This window comes from Pseudophryne corroboree, chromosome 1 (assembly GCF_028390025.1).
Source record: "Pseudophryne corroboree isolate aPseCor3 chromosome 1, aPseCor3.hap2, whole genome shotgun sequence".
Lineage (NCBI taxonomy): Eukaryota > Metazoa > Chordata > Amphibia > Anura > Myobatrachidae > Pseudophryne > Pseudophryne corroboree.
In genome coordinates this window covers 607,569,965-607,592,449 of record NC_086444.1, presented here as the reverse complement: position 1 = coordinate 607,592,449, position 22,485 = coordinate 607,569,965, and the positions used below count along the sequence as shown (strand labels likewise).

The 22,485-nt window shown below is 44.9% G+C and overlaps 1 protein-coding gene across 1 annotated transcript in view; it reads left to right on the top strand.

Moving 5' to 3' along the window:
- The first annotated feature begins 5,062 nt into the window (after positions 1 to 5,062).
- The window catches only part of KISS1R (KISS1 receptor), a 264,728-nt gene continuing 247,305 nt past the window's right edge, over positions 5,063 to 22,485 (top strand). The window contains exon 1 of the mRNA XM_063914375.1: positions 5,063 to 5,683. Within this exon, the coding sequence (XP_063770445.1) occupies positions 5,419 to 5,683 (265 nt within the window). The 5' untranslated portion in view covers positions 5,063 to 5,418. The remainder of the gene's footprint in view (positions 5,684 to 22,485) is intronic.

The window sequence follows — 22,485 nt, the reverse complement described above, 5'->3', positions numbered from 1 at the left end:
GCAATGTTGTGACTACAATGTTGATGCTTTCTAAGTGATTTACAGTTAACTAGGTCATATGACCTCCTATGATGTCACACCCCTCCCACTTAATACTATGGCTATAAATAGCAGAGCCACACTCATTCTGTCCCTACCCCTTGAAGAAGTCTCATCAGACGAAACGCGTTGGGTGACCTGTACCTACCTCACTCCTAAGATAAGGAAAATTTGATTTTAAATATTTTTACTGTAGTTCTTAATTCATTTAGTGCTTTTAGTCGAGCTGTGTATTTATTGTTGTCCCATTTTTTATGTATGTTTTTATGCATCTTTGTGTTCAATATTAAATTAGATTTTATCACTGTGGGCGCCTGAAAGTATTTATTGATACAGTGGTCGCTATATATCCCCCTCCCCCCGTATCTCACATAATTCTCCTCAGGGATTTACCACCCCTGGTTTATTGAGGGACTAAGCTGACGCCCCATTACTAGCACTGGGGAGTATCATTTAGGGTTGCCTGTTTTATCATATATCTGTTTTTTATCACATGTGGCGCAGTATTAATCTCTGTTTTTACATATATATATATATATATATATATATATATATAATTGAGCTCTACAGCTGTTTCCAACATGATATGATAAAAGTATGACTTATTTTAGGTGCATGTAAGCCAGCTCTATGGTGACCCCCCCCCCCCCCCCCCACTTCAGAATTGTAGCACCTTAAGCAGAGCCGGCCCTAACTAATAGGATGCCCTAGGCAAGATTTTGGCTGGTGCCCCCTAGCACCACCACTGGTTCCACCTCTGACCTTGCACCTCTTTCCCAGCACCACCACCCCTCATCCATTGCAGTCCTTATTTTGGTGTTTGTACCCCCTATATTTTAAATAGGAACAGTTCGCACATTTGGCGCACAGGCCAAAAAGGGGTGTGTTTTTGCTGGCAAGAGGCATGGCCACACAATAGTAACCCCAATTCCAATTACGCCACACAGTACTGCAACTTTATTCACTTTTGATCATGCGATAGTGTCCATAATTCATATTACATCCCACAGTAGTATCACTTTACCTTATAAACTTTACCTTAGATTGTAAGCTCTCACGAGTAGGGCCCTCTTCCCTCATGTGCTTATCCTTTTCTTACTTTAATAATACTCAACTGCCCAAATCAAGCAGTTTTTTGGCCACCTGGAACTTCTCTGTCATTTACTGGTGTAGTTATGCTTAGTTACCCTGTACTTGTCCTAAATTGTCATCAACTGTAAGTCACTGTTTTCCTGTTTTGATTATGTGCATATGTACTCTGTAATTGGGCGCTGCGGAATCCTTGTGGCGCCATATAAATAAAGGATAATAATAATAATAATAATAATAATAATAATAATAAACGTTACTCCTCACAGTAGAGCCCCTTATTCGCATTACATCACACTGAATTGCTCCTTATTCACATTACACCACACCCTATTGCTCTTTATTCACATTAGACGACACAGTAGTCCCCTTTCTATATGCAATGCCACATAGTAGAGCACCTTATTCACATAATGCCACACAGTAAAGCCCCTTACACATATGAGACACATTATTAATGTCCTTATAAACATAATGCGCCTTACACATTATGACAACCTTTATTAATGTCCTTTTACACATAATGTCCCTTACACATATGCTGCACATTATTAATGCCCTTATACACATAATGACACATATTGTGCTCCCTACACATTTGCAGCACATTATTAGTGCCCCTATACACATAATGACACACATACAGTAGTACCGTTACACATATGCCGCACATTATTAATGCCCTTATACACATGATGACACACATAGTGCCCCTTACACATATGTTGCACATTATTAATGCATTTTTACATGACACACATAATGCTCCTTACACATATTACGAACACTGCACAACCAACCCACTCACATGCACACAGCACTCACACTGCCACTAACACTGTGACCTGTGACCTCTGACTCTGCTTGGATACAGATGTGTCCTTATAAATCTTGCCTCAATGCTTACGTCGGGCACATTTTTTTAATGAACATGCATCTTATTTGCATTGCTATCTGGCTAGGATGCACAAGCAGCTTCTGCTGATTAAAATGATATGCAGCATGCCTATATACTGTGTGGGACTGTGGCTGTATCTGCATATGAAATGCTACACACAGAATATAGGCATGCCGCATATCATTTTAATCAGCAGAAGCTGCTGATGCCCCTAGGCATATCAAATGTCCTAGGCAATTGCCTAGTTTGCCTATGCCTGTGGCCGGCTCTGACCTTAAGCTACTGCTTTAAGCTGGCAATTGGTAGCACTGGTCCTGCACCTTTGTGTGTGAATATGAGGAAATTCTGTAGAGGTGCACTTTACAACATCTGTGGATGTGATAGTAACAGTCTAACCACTTTAGAACCTGTGCATTTCATGGAAATCTTGGTGCACTTACGCGAATTGAAGTACAACGCCAAAAGGATTTTACTCGGAGCACTACCTAGTTCATTCTCTATATATGTGGTTCTCTGTCTAATTTACACTCACTCCATTAAAGCTAATTAACTCTTATTAGGTACTGTGCATTTTCACATACATTGTAAATAAACAATAAATGTATTTCTCCTTCATATTCTTAGCTTTCGTTATAACTAAACCATCTAGTAGCACTTAAAGCTACATAGGATTGACAGGCATTTGCATAAACTTTCATAGCACATATGTCTGGTGTTTGTTGAGGCAGAACATTATTTTACTCTTACTTTGTTTCTGCATTGATCAGAAACCTGTGGGAAGAATTCTGTCCCTTGAGAGTCTCTCTTTTTTGTTGCTTAATTGGGATAAGCTGGACCAAAAAATATAATAATAAAAATCAAATCACAAAAGAACACCATATCCACAGACATGACTTTAATTGCCTATATCACTGCATGCCAAACTGAAATATTTGGTAAACAGAGGTTAATGAGCGGTTGCACTTGTAGTTGGGTTAGTCAGTTAATAATACTCAGTGAATCAGGGAGAACAAGTAAATGAGGTAGGCAGAGGTGCCCAGATGGGGTGGCAGCTACAGATTATCAGCAAGGATGGCCATCAACCATCAATAATTTTCCATCAATGGCAGAGATCGAATGGTTCGCCACCATCAATGGCTGCCACTCAGTGCTGGGTTTTTTTCTGATGCAGGGGTCACAGGGCTTTGTCCCACCTCCACACTGCATCACTTAACTCCACCTCTGAACCTGATTTACTTGTGGCTTGTCGTACCCCACAGCAGAGATAACCATCAATGGCAATCCTTAAATATCTGAGCCTGGGATTGTCTGGGGCCCCGAGCCAGAAATGGTGGCATAGCAGCATGCAGATTATTCACAAAACATACTTTAGCGAGAAGAGTGTTGCCATGCCCCATGATTGGTCCCGACCCCTCTCTAGCAACAGGGCCTGCAAGATGTCTTTCTTGGTATTGGAAAACAAAGAACTGTAACCAAAATTACTTTCAACCACTTGTACTAATGCTAATGGGTGTGGGGTCACCAACCAAAGGGCTCATGAGCAGCTAATGTGATGTTTTGGGAGGACCTTTTGGCTCAACTTAAGAACATGGGACCCCCCCCCCCCCCCTTCTCCTCAGACATCTATTGGAAAGGGTAATGCTACTACTACAATTTATTTATTTATTAATCACCAGTTATTTATGTAGTGCACATGTATTCTGCAGTACTTTTACAGATAATTGGCCAGATTGGCCATTCACCAGTCCCTGCCCCAGTGGAGCTTACAATCTATATTCCCTACCATATACACATGCTTACACACTTACACACTAGGGTTAATTTTGGTTGGGAGCCAATTAACATTTCAGTATATTTTTGAATTGTGGGAGGAAACAAGAGTATCCCCCGGAAACCCACAGAAGTACGAGGAGAATATACAAACTCCACACAGTTAGGGCCATGATGGGAATCGAACCCATGACCAGCGCCGTGAGGCAGTAATGCTAACCATTACACCATCCGTACTGCCCAACTGGACTGCATATGGAAATAGTAACCTGTGGCGAGCCCAGCAGTAGCGAATCGAGCCACCATGCTTGAAGTGTGGTGAGCAAAGTGAGCCTGCGGGGGTACACGTTTTAATGTTCTGAACAGATTTAATGATGTTCTGAAGCAGTTAAGTTATGTTAACTTGAATTATACCTTTTACTATAGGTTTAGCTTGTTGGACATGAGTATCCACAATGATGTACTTGACTTTATGTATAACTGTAAAAACAGGAAAATACGTACATCCTAATGAACATTATAGTACTGAGACTGGAGAAATGTGTACCATGTAGGCAGGTGCCAGTAATAGTCCCTACTGTACTTCACCTTTTTTTGCCATATACTGTACTGTAGGTTACCTGCTACATAGCCCAAAGAAGTCAATGTACAGCACAAGCTGAAATGTAAATACAATTAAATGTAGCAATAGTAGTAATGTCTGTAAATTGTAAAGAGTTAAATAAAAACAAATGAGAATTTAAACATATTTTAGGATATACTGTAAGCGAGAAAACTAACCACTGTGAAGTTTTTGTCTAAATTTTGTTTAACAGACCCAAAGGTTTAGTTTTGCCGAAATATCCATTTGCATGAACCATTTATTTTACTAATGATCCGACTATAAAAGACGGCAGCAGTATGAGGAGACTTTTGATATAGTTTAAACTGTTAATAAAAGTCATTATTATACTATAAACCACTGGTTTGATGTGGATTATATCTCTTTATCAATCAGAATTAGTGCAGGAAATACTCTTTATATAAACCAGTAATTCTTATTTAATACAACGATTACCTAGCAGAGTACCTCTCACTAATAACTCCACAAGCTGCTTACCCACAGATCCAAAACTACAGTATGCATAGAAAGTATATAGCAATGTTCTGTTCCTCAGTTGCTTTGGTCACGCATACTGTACAAAGGCGCAGCCCACGCTCCATAGTCTCTCTACGATTACAGAGCTATTACATGTAATCTGTGTCCCCCTTCCACAGGAACCCCCGTACAAGCAGTGTCACTATACAGAGCCATTACTACATGTATGTAGCCGGCAGTGTGTGACCGCTGTGCGTATGAACAGCAGCTGCTGACGTAACGTGTCCGAATCTGCTCCTGGCAGAGGGACGCCTGACTCCCGGCATACGGGTGCCCGTGCTCCGGAGAGGCAGCTAGCGTCCCGGGCAGGTCGTAGTCCGAGTGACAGAGAGACCTTCATCAGCAGGAAGGCTCCATAGCTACACTGCCTGCAGTCAGCAAGTGTCACTGAGGGTCCTTCCTCCTCCTGCTTGTGTATTCTCCTAGCTGTGAGTGAGCGCCCTGACACTGTCACCTGTAGAGTGGGAACACGGCACCTGGAGGAATGATGCAGGAGTTCCCATCCAGCCCTCACATGGAGAACTATTCCTCACTCTTTAACGACTCCTGCATGGGACTGGTGCTGTACCCATGTAACAACGTCTCTGAGGGACGGGAGGACCCCCCTAAACCGCCCCAGTTGGTGGACGCCTGGCTTGTGCCCCTCTTCTTTGCCATGCTCATGGTGGTAGGACTTGCTGGGAACTCATTGGTTATCTATGTTATTTCCAAACACAAGCAAATGAGGACTGCCACTAACTTCTACATAGGTAAGTGATATTTCATCTGATCGATGGTGCATCTAGAACTGTATATCCTGTGTATTACGAGACAGCTTCTCTGTGTTTAAGGCATTTATCCATTTACCTCAGGGGTCTATTTAAAAAGATTCAAGGAAAGGGATTGTCAAATTGTGCAACTTTTGCTGCCTTTTGCTTAGCAACATTTGTCAAGTTAATATATTTACTAAAGCCAGGACAGATCATTAGGTAAAGGTGTATCCTGCGAAGACTTTCTAACTGTTCCGAGATGTCTTCACAGTTGCGTCAGACATCTGTAAGACTATGCACACACTAGAAGGATATGTGCGCCCCATGCGATATTGTATACAATTGCCCAACATACGATTTTGGGCATACAGTGTGAAACAATAAGATAAGATGAAATTATATCTTATAGGGCTGGTATTGTTTTTAAGGGAGCACAAGAATGAGGAGAAGGGTCCAGGATGACGTCTACGCCTTGAAATCATGTGGTTGTATGTGTTGCACTATCAAGACTGCATGCAAGTCAGATGTTGGATGTCAAATGCGATCTGCGGGGCCACGCATCATGTGATAAATCTTGTGTACACACTATGCAATGTTGTATGCAATATTTCATAAAGTGTATGCAGCCTGACTGTAAAGCACATGTATCATGTTGACGCATGAGCAGCGCCACAGTGTGTGACACACCCCTTTGTGACATTAGGTGCCAAGTGACCAGTACACTATGGGACAGACCAGTCTCTTCCCCGTTTTTCTCCCTGACTACCGACTGGTAAGTGTACCTAATGCCATCTTCAGATGGATAAACAGCAGGAGAAAAGCTCTTAGTACTTTCATAATTAGAGTCCTCTAACTCATACACATATTTGCCATATTCAGATGGATAAACAGCAGGAGATGAGCTCTTAGTACTTTTATAATTAGAGCCCTCAAACTCATACACATATTTGCCTATCAATGATCATGCTAAGAAATATCTTATGCATGCGTATTGTACATGTGTTCAAAGAGTTGTGAAAAAATCTGGACTAAGGGCCAGATTCAATTTGGGTTTGTAAATCCCAGGTTAAGAGCCTGGAGCTATTCAATTACAGCCCACAGTAAGCATATAGACTGCACTTACCGCAGATTTCTGCTCACACCCTCCTGAGATGTAAGCAGAAATCTGTGGTAAGTAGGGCTTTCTGTCCTTACCATGACTGGTGCAAGCACATTAACCCATATCTCTGGGCACTTAACATTGAATCTGTGGGTTATGCATTAGCCATGGCCTTACCATTTGTGCAAATGTAACTGAATAGCTGCGGGCATTAAACCCCTTAGCTACACACCTGTGGTAAGCACCGTGGGTATTTTAAACCAGTCCTTAAGAGATCTATTTATTGAAAATTGTTATCAGCTCCAAAAATGAACATTACTTAACACCACATATTAGTTGATTGGGAATGTTATTTCAGGGCTGCAATATTTTTTGTAGGGCTATTTATTATAGGGGCTATGCTAAAAATGTATTTAAACATGCAGAAAAAGTTGCCAGTGGCACAGAGATTGGGGTGGTGGAGCAGGGCCATAAAGAAGGAAGTACAGCAGGTGCCGCCACACAGAACAGGATACCCTGGGGGTGGAATCCGCCATGCTCACCACTGCTGCAGCCAACATACAGTACTTTGCCTCACGGCTCAACCACTGAGATCTGTACAGCTGCTCAGAGCTCAGAGAGTCCTCTGAAAACTACAGGCAGTATCGTATTTTCCCAGCAGTTGTGGCCCTATGAAACCCACCCACTGGTGCGTGACTTTACAAGGGCATGCACTCAGAATGCACTGCCACAATGTTCACGGTTATGTAGGAAAGGCTTAACAGAGAAGATAACTCAATTATCTTTTCCGTTAATACACCTACATCATTTTTATTGTAGAGAGCAAGTAACTACTCTTTATTGTACCCTACATTTTCTTACATTATATATATATATATATATATATATATATATACAGATGTGTCCTCTTACATCCTTGCTGCAGTCACGCTAAACAGCTCTTGAAGTTGTGCCATGCTGTTGCAGGACTCTGTGGTGCCGAGCGTCTTTTTTTGCATTTTTTCCACGAAAATGCATCTTAGATGCAAAGAAATGCATTAGGGCGCATAAGCAGCGTCAGTTGCTTAAAATGATATGTAGCATGCCTATAATAAGATTTTACTTACCGATAAATCTATTTCTCGTAGTCCGTAGTGGATGCTGGGGACTCCGTCAGGACCATGGGGAATAGCGGCTCCGCAGGAGACAGGGCACAAAAGCAAGCTTTTAGGATCACATGGTGTGTACTGGCTCCTCCCCCTATGACCCTCCTCCAAGCCTCAGTTAGGTACTGTGCCCGGACGAGCGTACACAATAAGGAAGGATCTTGAATCCCGGGTAAGACCCAAACCAGCCACACCAATCACACCGTACAACTTGTGATCTGAACCCAGTTAACAGTATGATAACAATGAAGTAGCCTCTAAAAAAGATGGCTCACAACAATAATAACCCGATTTTTGTAACAATAACTATGTACAAGTAATGCAGACAATCCGCACTTGGGATGGGCGCCCAGCATCCACTACGGACTACGAGAAATAGATTTATCGGTAAGTAAAATCTTATTTTCTCTAACGTCCTAGTGGATGCTGGGGACTCCGTCAGGACCATGGGGATTATACCAAAGCTCCCAAACGGGCGGGAGAGTGCGGGTGACTCTGCAGCACCGAATGAGAGAACTCCAGGTCCTCCTCAGCCAGGGTATCAAATTTGTAGAATTTTACAAACGTGTTCCCCCCTGACCACGTAGCTGCTCGGCAAAATTTTAAAGCCGAGACCCCCTCGGGCATCCGCCCAAGATGAGCCCACCTTCCTTGTGGAATGGGCATTGACAGATTTTGGCTGTGGCAGGCCTGCCACAGACTGTGCAAGCTGAATTGTACTACAAATCCAACGAGCAATAGTCTGCTTAGAAGCAGGAGCACCCATCTTTTGGGGTGCATACAATATAAACAGCAAGTCAGACTTTCTGACTCCAGCCGTCCTGGAAATATATATATATATATATTTTTAGGGCCCCGACAACGTCTAGCAACTTGGAGTCCTCCAAGTCCCTAGTAGCCGCAGGCACCACAATATGTTGTTTCAGGCGAAACGCTGACACCACCTTAGGAAGAAACTGGGGACGAGTCCGCAGTTCTGCCCTGTCCGAATGGAAAAACAAATATGAGCTTTTTTTAAGACAAAGCCCCCAATTCTGACAATCGCCTGGCCGAGGCCAGGGCCACAACATGGTCCCTTTCCATGTGAGATATTTCAAATCCACAGATTTGATCGGTTCAAACCAATATGATTTGAGGAATCCCAACACTACGTTGAGATCCCACGGTGCCACTGGAGGCACACAAGGGGCTGTATATGCAATACTCCCTTGACAAACGTCTGGACTTCAGGAACTGAAGCCAATTTTTTCTGGAAGAAAATCTACAGGGCCGAAACTTGAACCTTAATGGACCCCAATTTGAGGCTCATAGACACTCCTGTTTTCAGGAAGTGTAGAAATCGACCTAGTTGAAATTTTTTCGTGGGGCCTTCCTGGCCTCACCCACGCAACATATTTTCACCACATGTGGTGATAACGTTGTGCGGTCACCTCCTTCCTGGCTTTGACCAGGGTAGGTATGACCTCTTCCGGAATGCCTTTTCCCTTAGGATCCGGTGTTCAACCGCCATGCCGTCAAACGCAGTCGCGGTAAGTCTTGGAACAGACAAGGTCCCTGCTGGAGCAGGTCCTTTCTTAGAGGCAGATGCCACGGTTCCTCTTGGAACAGACATGGTTCTTGCTGAAAGCAAATCCCATCTTAGCTCCCGAGGCCATTAGTCCTCTGTGAGCATCTCTTGAAGTTCCGGGTACCAAGTCCCTCTTGGCCAATCCGGAGCCACGAGTATAGTTCTTACTCCTCTACGTCTTATAATTCTCAATACCTTGGTTATGAGAAGCAGAAGAGGGAACACATACACCGACTGTTACACCCACGGTGTTACCAGGACGTCCACAGCTATCGCCTGAAGGTCTCGTGACCTGGCGCAATACCTGTCCCGTTTTTTTGTTCGGGCGGGACGCCATCATTTCCACCTTTGGTCTTTCCCAACGGTTCACAATCATGCGGAAAACTTCCCGATGAAGTTCCCACTCTCCCGGGTGGAGGTCGTGCCTGCTGAGGAAGTCTGCTTCCCAGTCGTCCACTCCCGGAATGAACACTGCTGACAGTGCTATCACATGATTTTCCGTCTAGCGAAAAATCCTTGCAGTTTTGACCACTGCCCTCCTGCTTCTTGTGCCGCCCTATCTGTTTACGTGGGCGACTGCCGTGATGTTATCCCACTGGATCAATACCGGCTGACCTTGAAGCAGAGGCCTTGCTAAGCTTATAGCATTACAAATTTGCTCTTAGCTCCAGTATATTTATGTGGAGAGAATTCTCCAGACTTGATCACACTCCCTGGAAATTTTTTCCCTGTGTGACTGCTCCCCAGCCTCTCAGGCTGGCCTCCGTGGTTACCAGCATCCAATCCTGAATGCCGAATCTGCGGCCCTCTAGAAGATGAGCACTCTGTAATCACCACAGGAGAGACACCCTTGTCCTTGGATATAGGGTTATCCGCTGATGCATCTGAAGATGCGATCCGGACCATTTGTCCAGCAGATCCCACTGAAGAGTTCTTGCGTGAAATCTGCCGAATGGAAGCGCTTCGTAATAAGCCACCATTTTTTACCAGGACTCTTGTGCAATGATGCACTGACACTTTTCCTGGTTTTAGGAGGATCCCGATTAGCTCGGATAACTCCCTGGCTTTCTCCTCTGGGAGAAACACCCTTTTCCTGGACTGTGTCCAGAATCATCCCTAGGACCAGCAGACGTGTCGTCGGAACAACTGCGGTTTTGGAATATTTAGAATCCACCCGTGCTGTCGTAGAACTACTTGAGATAGTGCTACTCCGACCTCCAACTGTTCTCTGGACCTTGTTCTTATCAGGAGGTCGTCCATTTTCTTTGAAGACGAATCCTCATTTCGGTCATTACCTTGGTAAAGACCCGGGGTGCCTTGGACACTCCAACGGCATCGTCTGAAACTGATAGTGACAGTTCTGTACCACGAACCTGAGGTACCCTTGGTGAGAAAAGCAAATTTTTGGGACATGGAGGTAAGCATCCCTGATGTCCCGGGACACCATATAGTCCCCTTGTTCCCAGTTCGCTATCACTGCTCTGAGTGACTCCATCTGGATTTGAACCCTTGTAAGTGTTCAAATTTTTCAGATTTAGAATCGGTCTCACCTAGCCTTCTGGCTTCAGTACCACCCTATAGTGTGGAACAATACCCCTTTCCTTGTTGTAGGAGGGGTAATTTTATTATCACCTGCTGGGAATACAGCTTGTGAATTGTTTTCAATACTGCCTCCCTGTCGGAGGGGGACATTGGTACAGCAGACTACAGGAACTTGCGAGGGGGGAAACGCCTCGACATTCCAATCTGTGCCCCTTTGATACTACTTGTAGGATCCAGGGGTCCTGTACGGTCCCAGCGTCATGCTGAGAACTTAGTAGAAGCGGTGGAGGGCTTCTGTTACTGGGAATGGACTGCCTGCTGCAGTCTTCTTCCCTTTCCTCTATCCCTGGGCAGATATCTTATAGGGACGAAAAGACTGAGGCTGAAAAGACGGTGTCTTTTTCTGCAGAGATGTGACTTAGGGTAAAAAACGGTGGATCTTCCAGCAGTTGCCGTGGCCACCAGGTCCCATGGACCGACCCCAAATAACTCCTCCCCTTTTATACGGCAATACATCTTTGTGCCGTTTGGAATCTGCATCCCCTGACCACTGTCGTGTCCATAAACATCTTCTTGCAGATATGGACATCGCATTTACTCTTGATGCCAGAGTGCAAATATCCCTCTGCGCATCTCGTATATATAGAAATGCATCCTTTAAATGCTCTATAGTCAATAAAATACTGTCCCTGTCAAGGGTATCAATATTTTTAGTCAGGGAATCCGACCAAGCCACCTCAGCTCTGCACATCCAGGCTGAGGCGATCGCTGGTCACAGTATAACACCAGCATGTGTGTGTATACTTTTTAGGATATTTTTCAGCCTCCTATCAGCTGGCTCCTTAAGTACGGCCCTATCCGTAGATGGTACCGCCACTTGTTCTGATAAGCGTGTGAGCGCCTTATCCACCCTGAGGGGTGTTTCCCAATGCGCCTTAACTTCTGGCGGGAAAGGGTATACCGCCAATAATTTTCTATCGGGGGAAACCCACGCATCATCACACACTTCATTTAATTTATCTGATTCAGGAAAAACTACAGGTAGTTTTTTCACCTCACACATAATACCCTTCTTTGTGGTACTTGGAGTATCAGAAATATGTAACACCTCCTTCATTGCCCTTAACGTGTGGCCCTAAAGGAAAATACGTTTGTTTCTTCACCGTCGACACTGAAATCAGTGTCCGTGTCTGGGTCTATGTCGACCGACTGAGGTAAATGGGCGTTTTTACAAGCCCCTGACGGTGTCTGAGACGCCTGGACCGGTACTAATTTGTTCGCCGGCCGTCTCATGTCGTCAACCCACTTGCAGCGTGTTGACCTTATCACGTAATTCCATAAGTAAGCCATCCATTCCGGTGTCGACTCCCTAGAGAGTGACATCACCATTACAGGCAATTTGCTCCGCCTCCTCACCAACATTTTCCTCATACATGTCGACACACACGTACCGACATACAGCACACACATAGGGAATGCTCTGATAGAGGACAGGACCCACTAGCCCTTTGGGGAGACAGAGGGAGAGTTTGCCAGCACACACCAAAATGCTATAATTATACAGGGACAACCCTTATATAAGTGTTCCTCCCATATAGCATTTAATATATATATATATCGCCAAATCAGTGCCCCCCCTCTCTGTTTTAACCCTGTTTCTGTAGTGCAGTGCAGGGGAGAGCCTGGGAGCCTTCCCCTCAGCCTTTCTGTGAGGGAAAATGGCGCTGTGTGCTGAGGAGAATAGGCCCCGCCCCCTTTTCGGCGGGCTTCTTCTCCGGAGATTGTGAAGTCTGGCAGGGGTTAAATACATCCATATAGCCTCAAGGGCTATATGTGATGTATTTTTCGCCATACAGGTATTCTACATTGCTGCCAGGGCGCCCCCCCCCGCGCCCTGCACCCTCCGTGATCGCTGTGGGAAGTGTGCTGACAGACAATGGCGCACAGCTGCAGTGCTGTGCGCTACCTGAGGAAGACTGAAAAGTCTTCTGCCGCCTGGTTCCGGACCTCTTCAATCTTCAGCATCTGCAAGGGGGTCGGCGGCGCGGCTCCGGGACGAACCCCAGGGCGAGACCTGTGTTCCGACTCCCTCTGAAGCTAATGGTGTCCAGTAGCCTAAGAATCCAATCCATCCTGCACGCAGGTGAGTTGAAATTCTCTCCCCTAAGTCCCTCGATGCAGTGAGCCTGTTGCCAGCAGGACTCACTGAAAATAAAGAACCTAAAAACTTTTTCTAAGCAACTCTTTAAGAGAGCCACCTAGATTGCACCCTTCTCGGACGGGCACAAAAACCTAACTGAGGCTTGGAGGAGGGTCATAGGGGGAGGAGCCAGTACACACCATGTGATCCTAAAAGCTTGCTTTTGTGCCCTGTCTCCTGCGGAGCCGCTATTCCCCATGGTCCTGACGGAGTCCCCAGCATCCACTAGGACGTTAGAGAAATTCTGTGTATAATTGCTGCCATTTCTGCATCCGAAATGCCACGTTAGTGTTTTCCATGAAAACACTTTAGCATAGCATTTTGCATGCAAATACTGTCGAAGTCACACACACAATATATGCATGCTCCATATAATTTTAATCAGCAGAAGCTGCCCATGCGTCCTATTACATTACTTTGAATCTAAGATGAATTTTGCGAAAATAATGCAAAAAGGAAGCTCAGCACTACTGAGTCACATGGCACTCACGCGTTATGTGTAATGCACGGAGCAAAGATGTAAGAGGATACATCTGTATATACTCACCAGCAGACTCGGCGCTACATGTTCAGCAAAGGGATGCAGAGCAGGGAGGCACCAGGCTCTCCCTGCTCTGCATCCTTGCTGATGTCCCCTGTTGCTGCCCACTGCTGTGCCTGTCACACAGAGTTACAGGCTGCTACAGCACAGCTCCAGCCAGCTAGGCTGTGAAATGTAAGTTTATGGAAAGAGAGTGAGTGATAAAGTGTGTGTGTGTGTGTGTGTGTGTGTGTGTGTGTATATCTGTGTGTATTTTTGTATGTGTGTGTATTTTTGTATGTGTGTATATCTGTGTGTGTGGGTTTGTATGTGTGTGTGTATATCTGTGTGTGTATGGTTGTATGTATGCATGTGTGTCTGGGCATAACGTGTGTAAGTGCCTTTACTACAGGGGGTATTATGTGTAAACCGCACTACTACAGGGCATTATATGTAAGCGGCACTACTACAGGGGCATTATATATAAGTGACACTACTACAGGGAGCATTATGTGTAAGCAGCACTACTACAGGGGGCATTATATTTAAGCTGCACTACTACAGGGGGCATTATATGAAAGTGGCACTATTACAGGGGACATTCTGGAACTGCGGGCGGTGTTCAATGCGTTGACAATGGCCCAGCATCTAATACAGAACAGAGCTGTTCAAGTACAATCGGACAACGCCACCACGGTGGCTTACATCAATCATCAAGGCGGCACTCGTAGCTCGTAGCCACATGGCATTGAGGGAAATATCACAGATTCTTCAGTGGGCAGAACGCCATCTGCCGGCCATATCCGCAGTGTTCATTCCAGGGGTCCTAAACTGGGAAGCGGACTTTCTCAGTCGTCAGGACGTACACATCGGAGAGTAGAGCCTCCATTCAGAGGAGATTCAACTTCTCATGGACAAGTGGGGCCTTCCAGATGTGGACCTGATGGCGTCTCGACACAATCACAAGGTTCCAGTCTTCGGAGCAAGGACAAGGGATTCTCAAGCAGCGTTTGTGGACGCTATGGCAATTCCATGGAACTTTCGGCTGCCGTAAGTGTTCCCTCCGGTGTCACTCCTGCCCAGAGATAAGGAAGTTCAAGCAAGAAGGAGGAATCCTACTTCTGATCGCTCCAGCGTTGCCCAGACTGCACTGGTTCTCCGATCTACAGGGCCTCTCACTAGATCGTCCCCTTCTACTTCCACAACGACCAGACCTCCTCGTTCAGGGCCCTTGTGTTTACCAGGACTTGGCCCATCTGGCTTTGACGGCGTGGCTCTTGAAGCTTCCATCTTGAGGGCCAAGGGTTTTTCTGAGGCGGTCATTCAAACTATGTTGAAGGCCCGTAAGCCGGCTTCTGCTCGGATTTACCATAGGGTTTGGAATTCTTACTTTACTTGGTGCGCGTCTCATAATCATGACGTTTTCAAGTTTAGTACGATCAAACTGTTGGCCTTCCTACAACAGGGCCTGGACTTAGGCCTTCGCCTAGCCTCCCTCAAGGTTCACATTTCTGCCTTGTCGATTTGGTTTCAGAGAAAGATTGCTACCCTACCGGATGTTCATACTTTCACTCAGGGTGTGTTGCGGATTCAACCTCCTTGTGTACCACCTGTGGCCCCTTGGGATCTGTCGGTGGTTCTGGAGGCCTTGCAAGAGTCTCCGTTTGAACCGCTTGCATCTGCAGACCTTAAGTGGCTTTCCGTTAAGGTTTTGTTTTTGCTGGCTATTGCGTCAGCTAGAAGGGTCTCGGACTTGGGTGCCTTATCCTGTAAATCCCCCTATCTAATTTTTCACTGTAACCGAGCGGTTCTTAGACCGCGTCCAGGTTATTTACCCAAGGTGGTGTCTTCCTTCCATCTTAATCAGGAGATTGTGGTTCCGGCCTTTAGTTCTCCTGAGTTGTCTTCCAAAGAGCGGTCTTTGGATGTGGTACGGGCTCTCCGTATCTATGTGAAGAGAACTGCCTCCATTAGGAAGTCTGATTCTCTCTTTGTACTGTTTGGATTTCACAAACGTGGCTGGCCTGCTAACAAGCAGACCTTGGCCAGATGGATTAGAATGGTAATTTCACATGCTTATGCACAGGCTAGCCTTCCAGCTCCTGCTACCATTAAAGCCCATTCTACTCGGTCTGTTGGACCTTCTTGGGCGGTTCGCCGTGGTGCGACCCTTGAACAATTGTGCAAGGCGGCTACGTGGTCCTCAGTGAACACGTTCATAAGGTTCTATGCCTTCGATACTTCTGCCTCCCAGGATGCTTCCTTTGGATGCCGGGTTCTTGTGCCCGCTACAGTGCGTCCCCTCCCATAAGGAACTGCTTTAGGACATCCCCAATGTTAATCCTTGTGGAGCCCAGTGTACCCCGCAGCAGAAAATGAGATTTATGGTAAGAACTTACCGTTGTTAAATCTCTTTCTGCGAGGTACACTGGGATCCACAAGGCGCCCACCCTGACGCACTTGGCTTCTTTGGGTTGGTATGGCATTAGCCGCTGACACCCTCTCCTGTAGTGAGTGTGTGGTGTATGTGGTTACTAACGATTGTCGTCTCTGGTACCTGCTACTGCATTGGACTGGTTAACGAAACTGAGCTCCTGTGCACGGAGGCGGGGTTATAGAGGAGGCGGCTCTGTGCATCTTGGGAACAGTCAAAGCTTTGAGCCTGTTGGTGCCTCGGATCAAGATCCTACTCTACACCCCGATGTTAATCCTTGTGGAGCCCAGTGTACCTCGCAGAAAGAGATTTAACAACGATAAGTTCTTACCATAAATCTCGTTATTCCATAAGGTGAGACGTCACATGCCAACTTCATAGGTAGAGATGGATTAACATGTCTGATGTTTGCTGTGATTAGCTTCTCTGTATTTTTTTTGAGATACAGATGTGTCCTCATACATCTTTACTGCAGTCACGCAAAACAGCCCCTCTCAGCACACCAGAGAGCCTTCTAGCATCAGGCCTCTTTTTTGCTTTTTTGCCGAAAATGCTTCTTATTCCGCAATGTAATGCGACTAGGATGCACAAGGAGACTGTGCTGATTAATTTGATATATTGACTATTGCTTATCTGTGTCTGAGTGTCTAAAGCTGTACACGAGGTGCTACGGTGTAGTAGCCACAGCTTTCTTCCAATACAAGTTCTGATTTGCTCCGTATACAGACTCAGTCACACACATTATACAAGCATCATATCAAATTAATTAGCACAGTCTCCTCATGGGTCCTAGTTGCACTGCATTGCGAGTAAGACACATTTTCAGCAAAAAAAGACACTCAACAATAGCAGAGTTGCACCTGATCTGGCGGCTCACTCACACCAGGCATTTCACACTGCATGGTGTATTAAGGTTTGATGTATGAGGACACATCTGTAATTTCCACTGTACTGAGGACCTCATTCAGCTTGGATCGCTATTGAGATTTTTCAATCCTGCTTCTACTATAAATCGCATGTGAAGAGCTGCCCAGAAAGGTAAAAGATGCCCACCACTGCAATCACAAAGTTGCATATGGAGTCGCATGATTGCGATTTATACGCTGAAATGGAGTATCATCGACAGTTACGGATGACCCAGGGCTACTCAGAACAATGAGAATGCATTGCACCAGGCACCGTGTTTAAGTTGCAGCAATCGCACCTGACGTCAGATGCATGCCCCATAAACGGCTATGACACACCTGCATTTCCTCATCCACTCCCCCGAGAATACCGTGTGTATGGCCATGAACACCCACCGCCCGTGAATCACCCAGCGATCACACCCCGACAAGATATGATCACAAAAGAATAAAAAATTACTGGTCGCACATGTGCAATGTGTTTGTAGCGCATGCGCAGTTGTCCGATAATTGTCCATTTACAATTTTGCAACTGAAGCTGAATAAGGCCCTATATTCTGTAAGAGTGTATTGAATGGGTGTAACCATTGATATTTTAGGTAGGAGTTTGTTATAATAAGTCACTAAACTTAGATTAGATTTCAACTGGTCTAGGGATTGTGGGCATGGTTTTCCAAATAGTGCTTCAGTTTTGGTTTTGAACTTCTGCAGGCTCTGTGTTTCCAATTGCATGTCCACAGTAAGAAATTTCTTCTAAGAAACTCACATTAGTCTCGATTGGCTCTCAGCACATATTCATAAGTTCTATTAGGTATGCTTTAGAAAGTGGTTAAATAATCTTAATTTTCTTCTTTGAGGACCATGTATTCTTTGTAATACTAGATCCATGGGTCTGAAGCTGAAACTATTCCAAAGACAAGACAGGACTGTACTAAATAACCCTTTGTGTGTATCAAGTATTTCTTTGACGTATCTTCAATTTCCATTTACAAATAAGATTGTGCTCATCCAAAAAGAACAGCAAATGACTCAATTCTGCAACATATGCAGAGATACTTTAACCATTAAATTAACTTTTCTATGAAAACAATATCTCGGCACAGAAACATGTAAGTGCTGAACTACCGTCAATGCGTTTAGTTGAAATCAACAGAATCAACAACTTGTGGCATTGAGCTGGATGCATTAAGCTTTGCATTTTGCATGCAATACATTCTTCCACTCTAACGCCGTATACTTGAAGAAAATCTCCCGATAAGAGCTGTTCTTTGCGATATAGAAGGACTTATGGGTTTAAGACCCTGGAGTCCTTCTTTGTATGAGTTGAGTGACTCACGCACCGTGGGAGGGGGGACTGGAAGGGATCTGATTGGAGCCCTCTCAGAGGGAATTGCAGATAGAAGCCCATGGGCTACTATTGGGTAACTCACTGCATCCACGCTCTAGAATGCATCGCAAAAAAGACAGAAAGAATTGCATGGGGGTGTCCCCACTTTTTAACCAACTCTGTAGAAAAACTGATGTAGGGTCCCCCCAAATTTCAGGATGACCACACTTCTTTGCGAGCCTGGGCTGGTGGTACCATAAATGGGGTCCCATATCCCCCAAACATCTCAATTTTGGTGGGACAGTCACTGTCCCACTATCCAATCTGTGGCAGCTGTGTCTCACTGGGGAGGGAGGAGAGTTTTGGGGCATAGGATAGTCGGTGCAGGCTTTGCAGTGCACAATTGACACAGCACACACCCTGCTCCTGTACATTAGACTTACCTCTCCAGGTAAATATAGCAGAACCAGCTCTGCAGAAATCACTGAGAACATGGCACATGTGCAGTAGACACTCGCAACGATCTCGGTGAGGATGGTGTGTGGCTGTATAGAGGGTACACTCAGCCTCCCTCTTTTCTTAAAGCAAACCTTGGTTGAGGGGTGTACTCTCTCTCACTGATTTAAAGCCCTTGTCACGCCTGAAGGTTGTGCTTGATTATGAGAGGTGTGAGGAACAGAGGTCGAAGTAGTGTGGTAAATCTGGGATACCTAATCCAGTTGCTGCTCATGGACCAGATGATGTGAGAACATTGATATTCACAATGATGTCAGCAACTGGTCAGGATGAGTTACTTTCTGAATTGGACTTTGCAGAACCTGCCTGAAGGCATTATCATACAGCACTAAAATTATGTGAACTTTAATAGCGTAGGGCATTTTTATAAGAGTGTTTTTGCTTGCACACCCTGATGAAAATGCCCCTAGCTGTCTAAAAAACAGTGTATTCATCTAATCAAACCGTGGAGTACCGTCTATTCCTTACAACAGGGTCTATTATGCTCCCTACACGTAAGGGACCTATTATATATTGAATCGAAGGAGGGACATAGTCATGGTCAAATTTCTTTGCACCCTGCCATGAAAAAAAGAAGAACCCTTATTTTTCTCTGAAATAACCCAAAAGTGACAAAAGTAATTAGCATGCTCCATTGTATAGTCTATATTTAATATAAATCAAACTTTGCCTTTGATTTGTGATTCAACTGAATATTTTAAATTATAAAACAATTGAAAATGGCAAGGACAAATATGATGGGAACCTTAACCTAATATTTTGTTGCACAACATTTAGAGGCAATCACTGCAAGTGTGCAATTTCTGTAGCTCTCAATGGGACCTCAGCACCTGTCAATAGGTAGTAAACTGCTCCACCTGTCTCAGGTTTGCTGGGTGCATTATCCAGACTTTACGTTTCAGCTTTTTCCATAGATGTTCAATAGGATTCAGATCAGGGCTCTTAGATGGTTGCTTCAGAATAGTCCAATGCTTTTAATGTTTTTTTCATATCCATTCTTGGGTGCTTTTAGCTGTATGTTTTGGGTCCTTATCCTGTTGAGGACTACCAAGGTATTCTGGAACAATGGGGGTCATTCCGAGTTGATCGCTCGCCAGCTAGGATTAGCAGCCGTGCAAACGCTATGCCGCTGCCCACTGGGGAGGGAGAGAGATACAGAAAGGGGCACACTCCAGATTTCCATATATGCAACAAACTATTTATTGTGATTTAAAATGCATACTCAGCTCAAACGTTTTCGGTCCATCCGGGCCTTCATCAGGAAGCACTACAGCATAATAGAAATTAGGAGCATTTCCCATTAAAGTCCAGCAGCAGCAGCAGCAGGAGGTTTAGGATATACGGAGGCAACAGCACCAGGACCATGAGATTCTTAAAGAGGTTGTGCAGCTTCTCGAAGCACGGCCTGGAAATGCTTCCCCAAATGTCCCAACCAGTTCCAGCGCCATAGGGCTAGTACTTTCCATAAAAAAATGACAGAGACTGATCATGTGGAGGCGTATCTGACCACGTTTGAGAGGATGGCTTAGCAAGAAAGTTGGCCTAAAGGACAGTGGGCCGGGTTGCAGGCACCCTTTCAGTGAGTCATAAAAAGCATTGCAGATGTTTTGGACTATGAAAAAGTAAAAACAGAAATTTTGAAAAAAGAGAAAGTACTCTCTCAGTGGGGCACTCACCTACCTAGTGATAGAGTGAAGTAGCTGTTTAAAGCTTAACATTTACAGTATATATAAAATTGACCTTAATGACATTACATGAACAAACAAACAAAAAACAAACAACATATCAGAATTGGACCTCAGCACCAGGGCAGTCGAGAGCCGGCTGGGCCCAGGTACTTTTCAAGGGGCGTGGCCTAATCAGAGGCGGTGTGAAAAAAATAGTATTTTAATCACCTCCATGGCCACACTGCAGCCCAGTACACAGCAGAGTGTGCTGGGCTGAGGAGAAGAGCTGCAGCTGCTGCTGCCCGGTAACGGGGAGGGGGCCTAGGCCCCTACTGGACCCTCACTGGGCCCCTCCATCAGACTTGGGCCCAGGTAATTTGTACCCTAGAGAAGAAAAATATTTTAGGAATAATTTGTGAGCAATAATTAAGCTGCTGGTAACGTCTCAATGATCCTGGAGGTTTCCTTCACCGCTCAACAACACAGTGCACAACAGAAAAAAATATCGGAAAATGAGACTTAACTAGCGCTTCTATTCACTTCCGTTGGTCCTTGAATTTCATGGGGGAGATTCAAATGCTTCTAAAATAAGGCTTATAGAGGATTGCTGCGTCCCAGAGAGCAGCAGTAGTGATATCTACAGGTGGTCACTCAACCCCCTTGAACATAAATACACAAACAAATGAGAGATCATTCCTGTCTTTCCTAAATATGACTTTGTGCGTTTTAACGTGAGTACGGTACGCACGAAGTCATATTTACCCTATTCTTTTGGATTGGGACCACCCTTAAGGCACCTTTACGTATAGGTCCATTCACCATCCCGTTACGCACTCCCTCATTAAGAGAAAAAGGAAATAGACGTTCATTCATTACGAACTTACTATACTATTAGTTGTCTTTTCCCTCTTACCCCCGAGGATACGAATCCACTGAGGATCCTACTCGGAGAAGTGGGAGGAAAGACAGGAATGAAGCTCTAAAGATATCATCATAGGAGGGGTTTACCACGTATTAACGTGAGTACGGCACATATCAAGTCGATGTGCACATTTTTATGAAAAGGAACTGAGAAAAATAACTGACTTTGCACCATAAACCTAATTCCTTGATGTGTTTAATCATTCGATGAGCGCAGACGTGATCTCTCATTTGTTTGTGTATTGAGATTCAAATGTTTGAAAAGTCAGTTGGGTGTCTGTTTTTTCCTATCTAATAGACAGGAAAAAACAGACACCCAACCGACTTTTCAAACATTTGAATCTCCCCCCATGAGTCTCCGTCACTCAAGGGTAAATACCATGTGAACAAAGATAAAAGTGTGTATAGTGAAATACCGTTTTAATAGCATAAAAACACACATCAATAAATTCATCAGATATTGCACAAATCCCTTCAAGCAGCAGAAAGAGGACAGGCTAATTACCAGATCACTCGGAACTGTGGCTAAACAGTTCTAAAAGCACATGGGAGATGGTAGTGAGGGATTTCCGGATAGTCCCACCACACACACGTCAGATCTTACTGGATACTGGTCCGTAGTTCTGTCCTCAAGCTTGTCAGGAGGTAACCAACGCGTTTCCACCCCTAGCTGGGGTCTTTGTCAAGGTTCAAAGTTTGAATGCTGATCAGCCCACTTTGGCTGCTATTTAAATGCTCAAAGCACCAATGAAATCCACGGGCGCCCAGCTGGACCCTGTACACATTAAAACTACATATCCCATGGTCCTCTGCTGCAAGTGTCCCTATGGAAACTCCAATCCTAGTTTAAACAATATGTGAGTGGGCGGACTTGTTGTTATGGACACACTTTTGTCATTCATTCCACAGGCTAACTCCTGGCGCCCTGCAGCGTTACGTCACTTCCGGACGCGTTACCA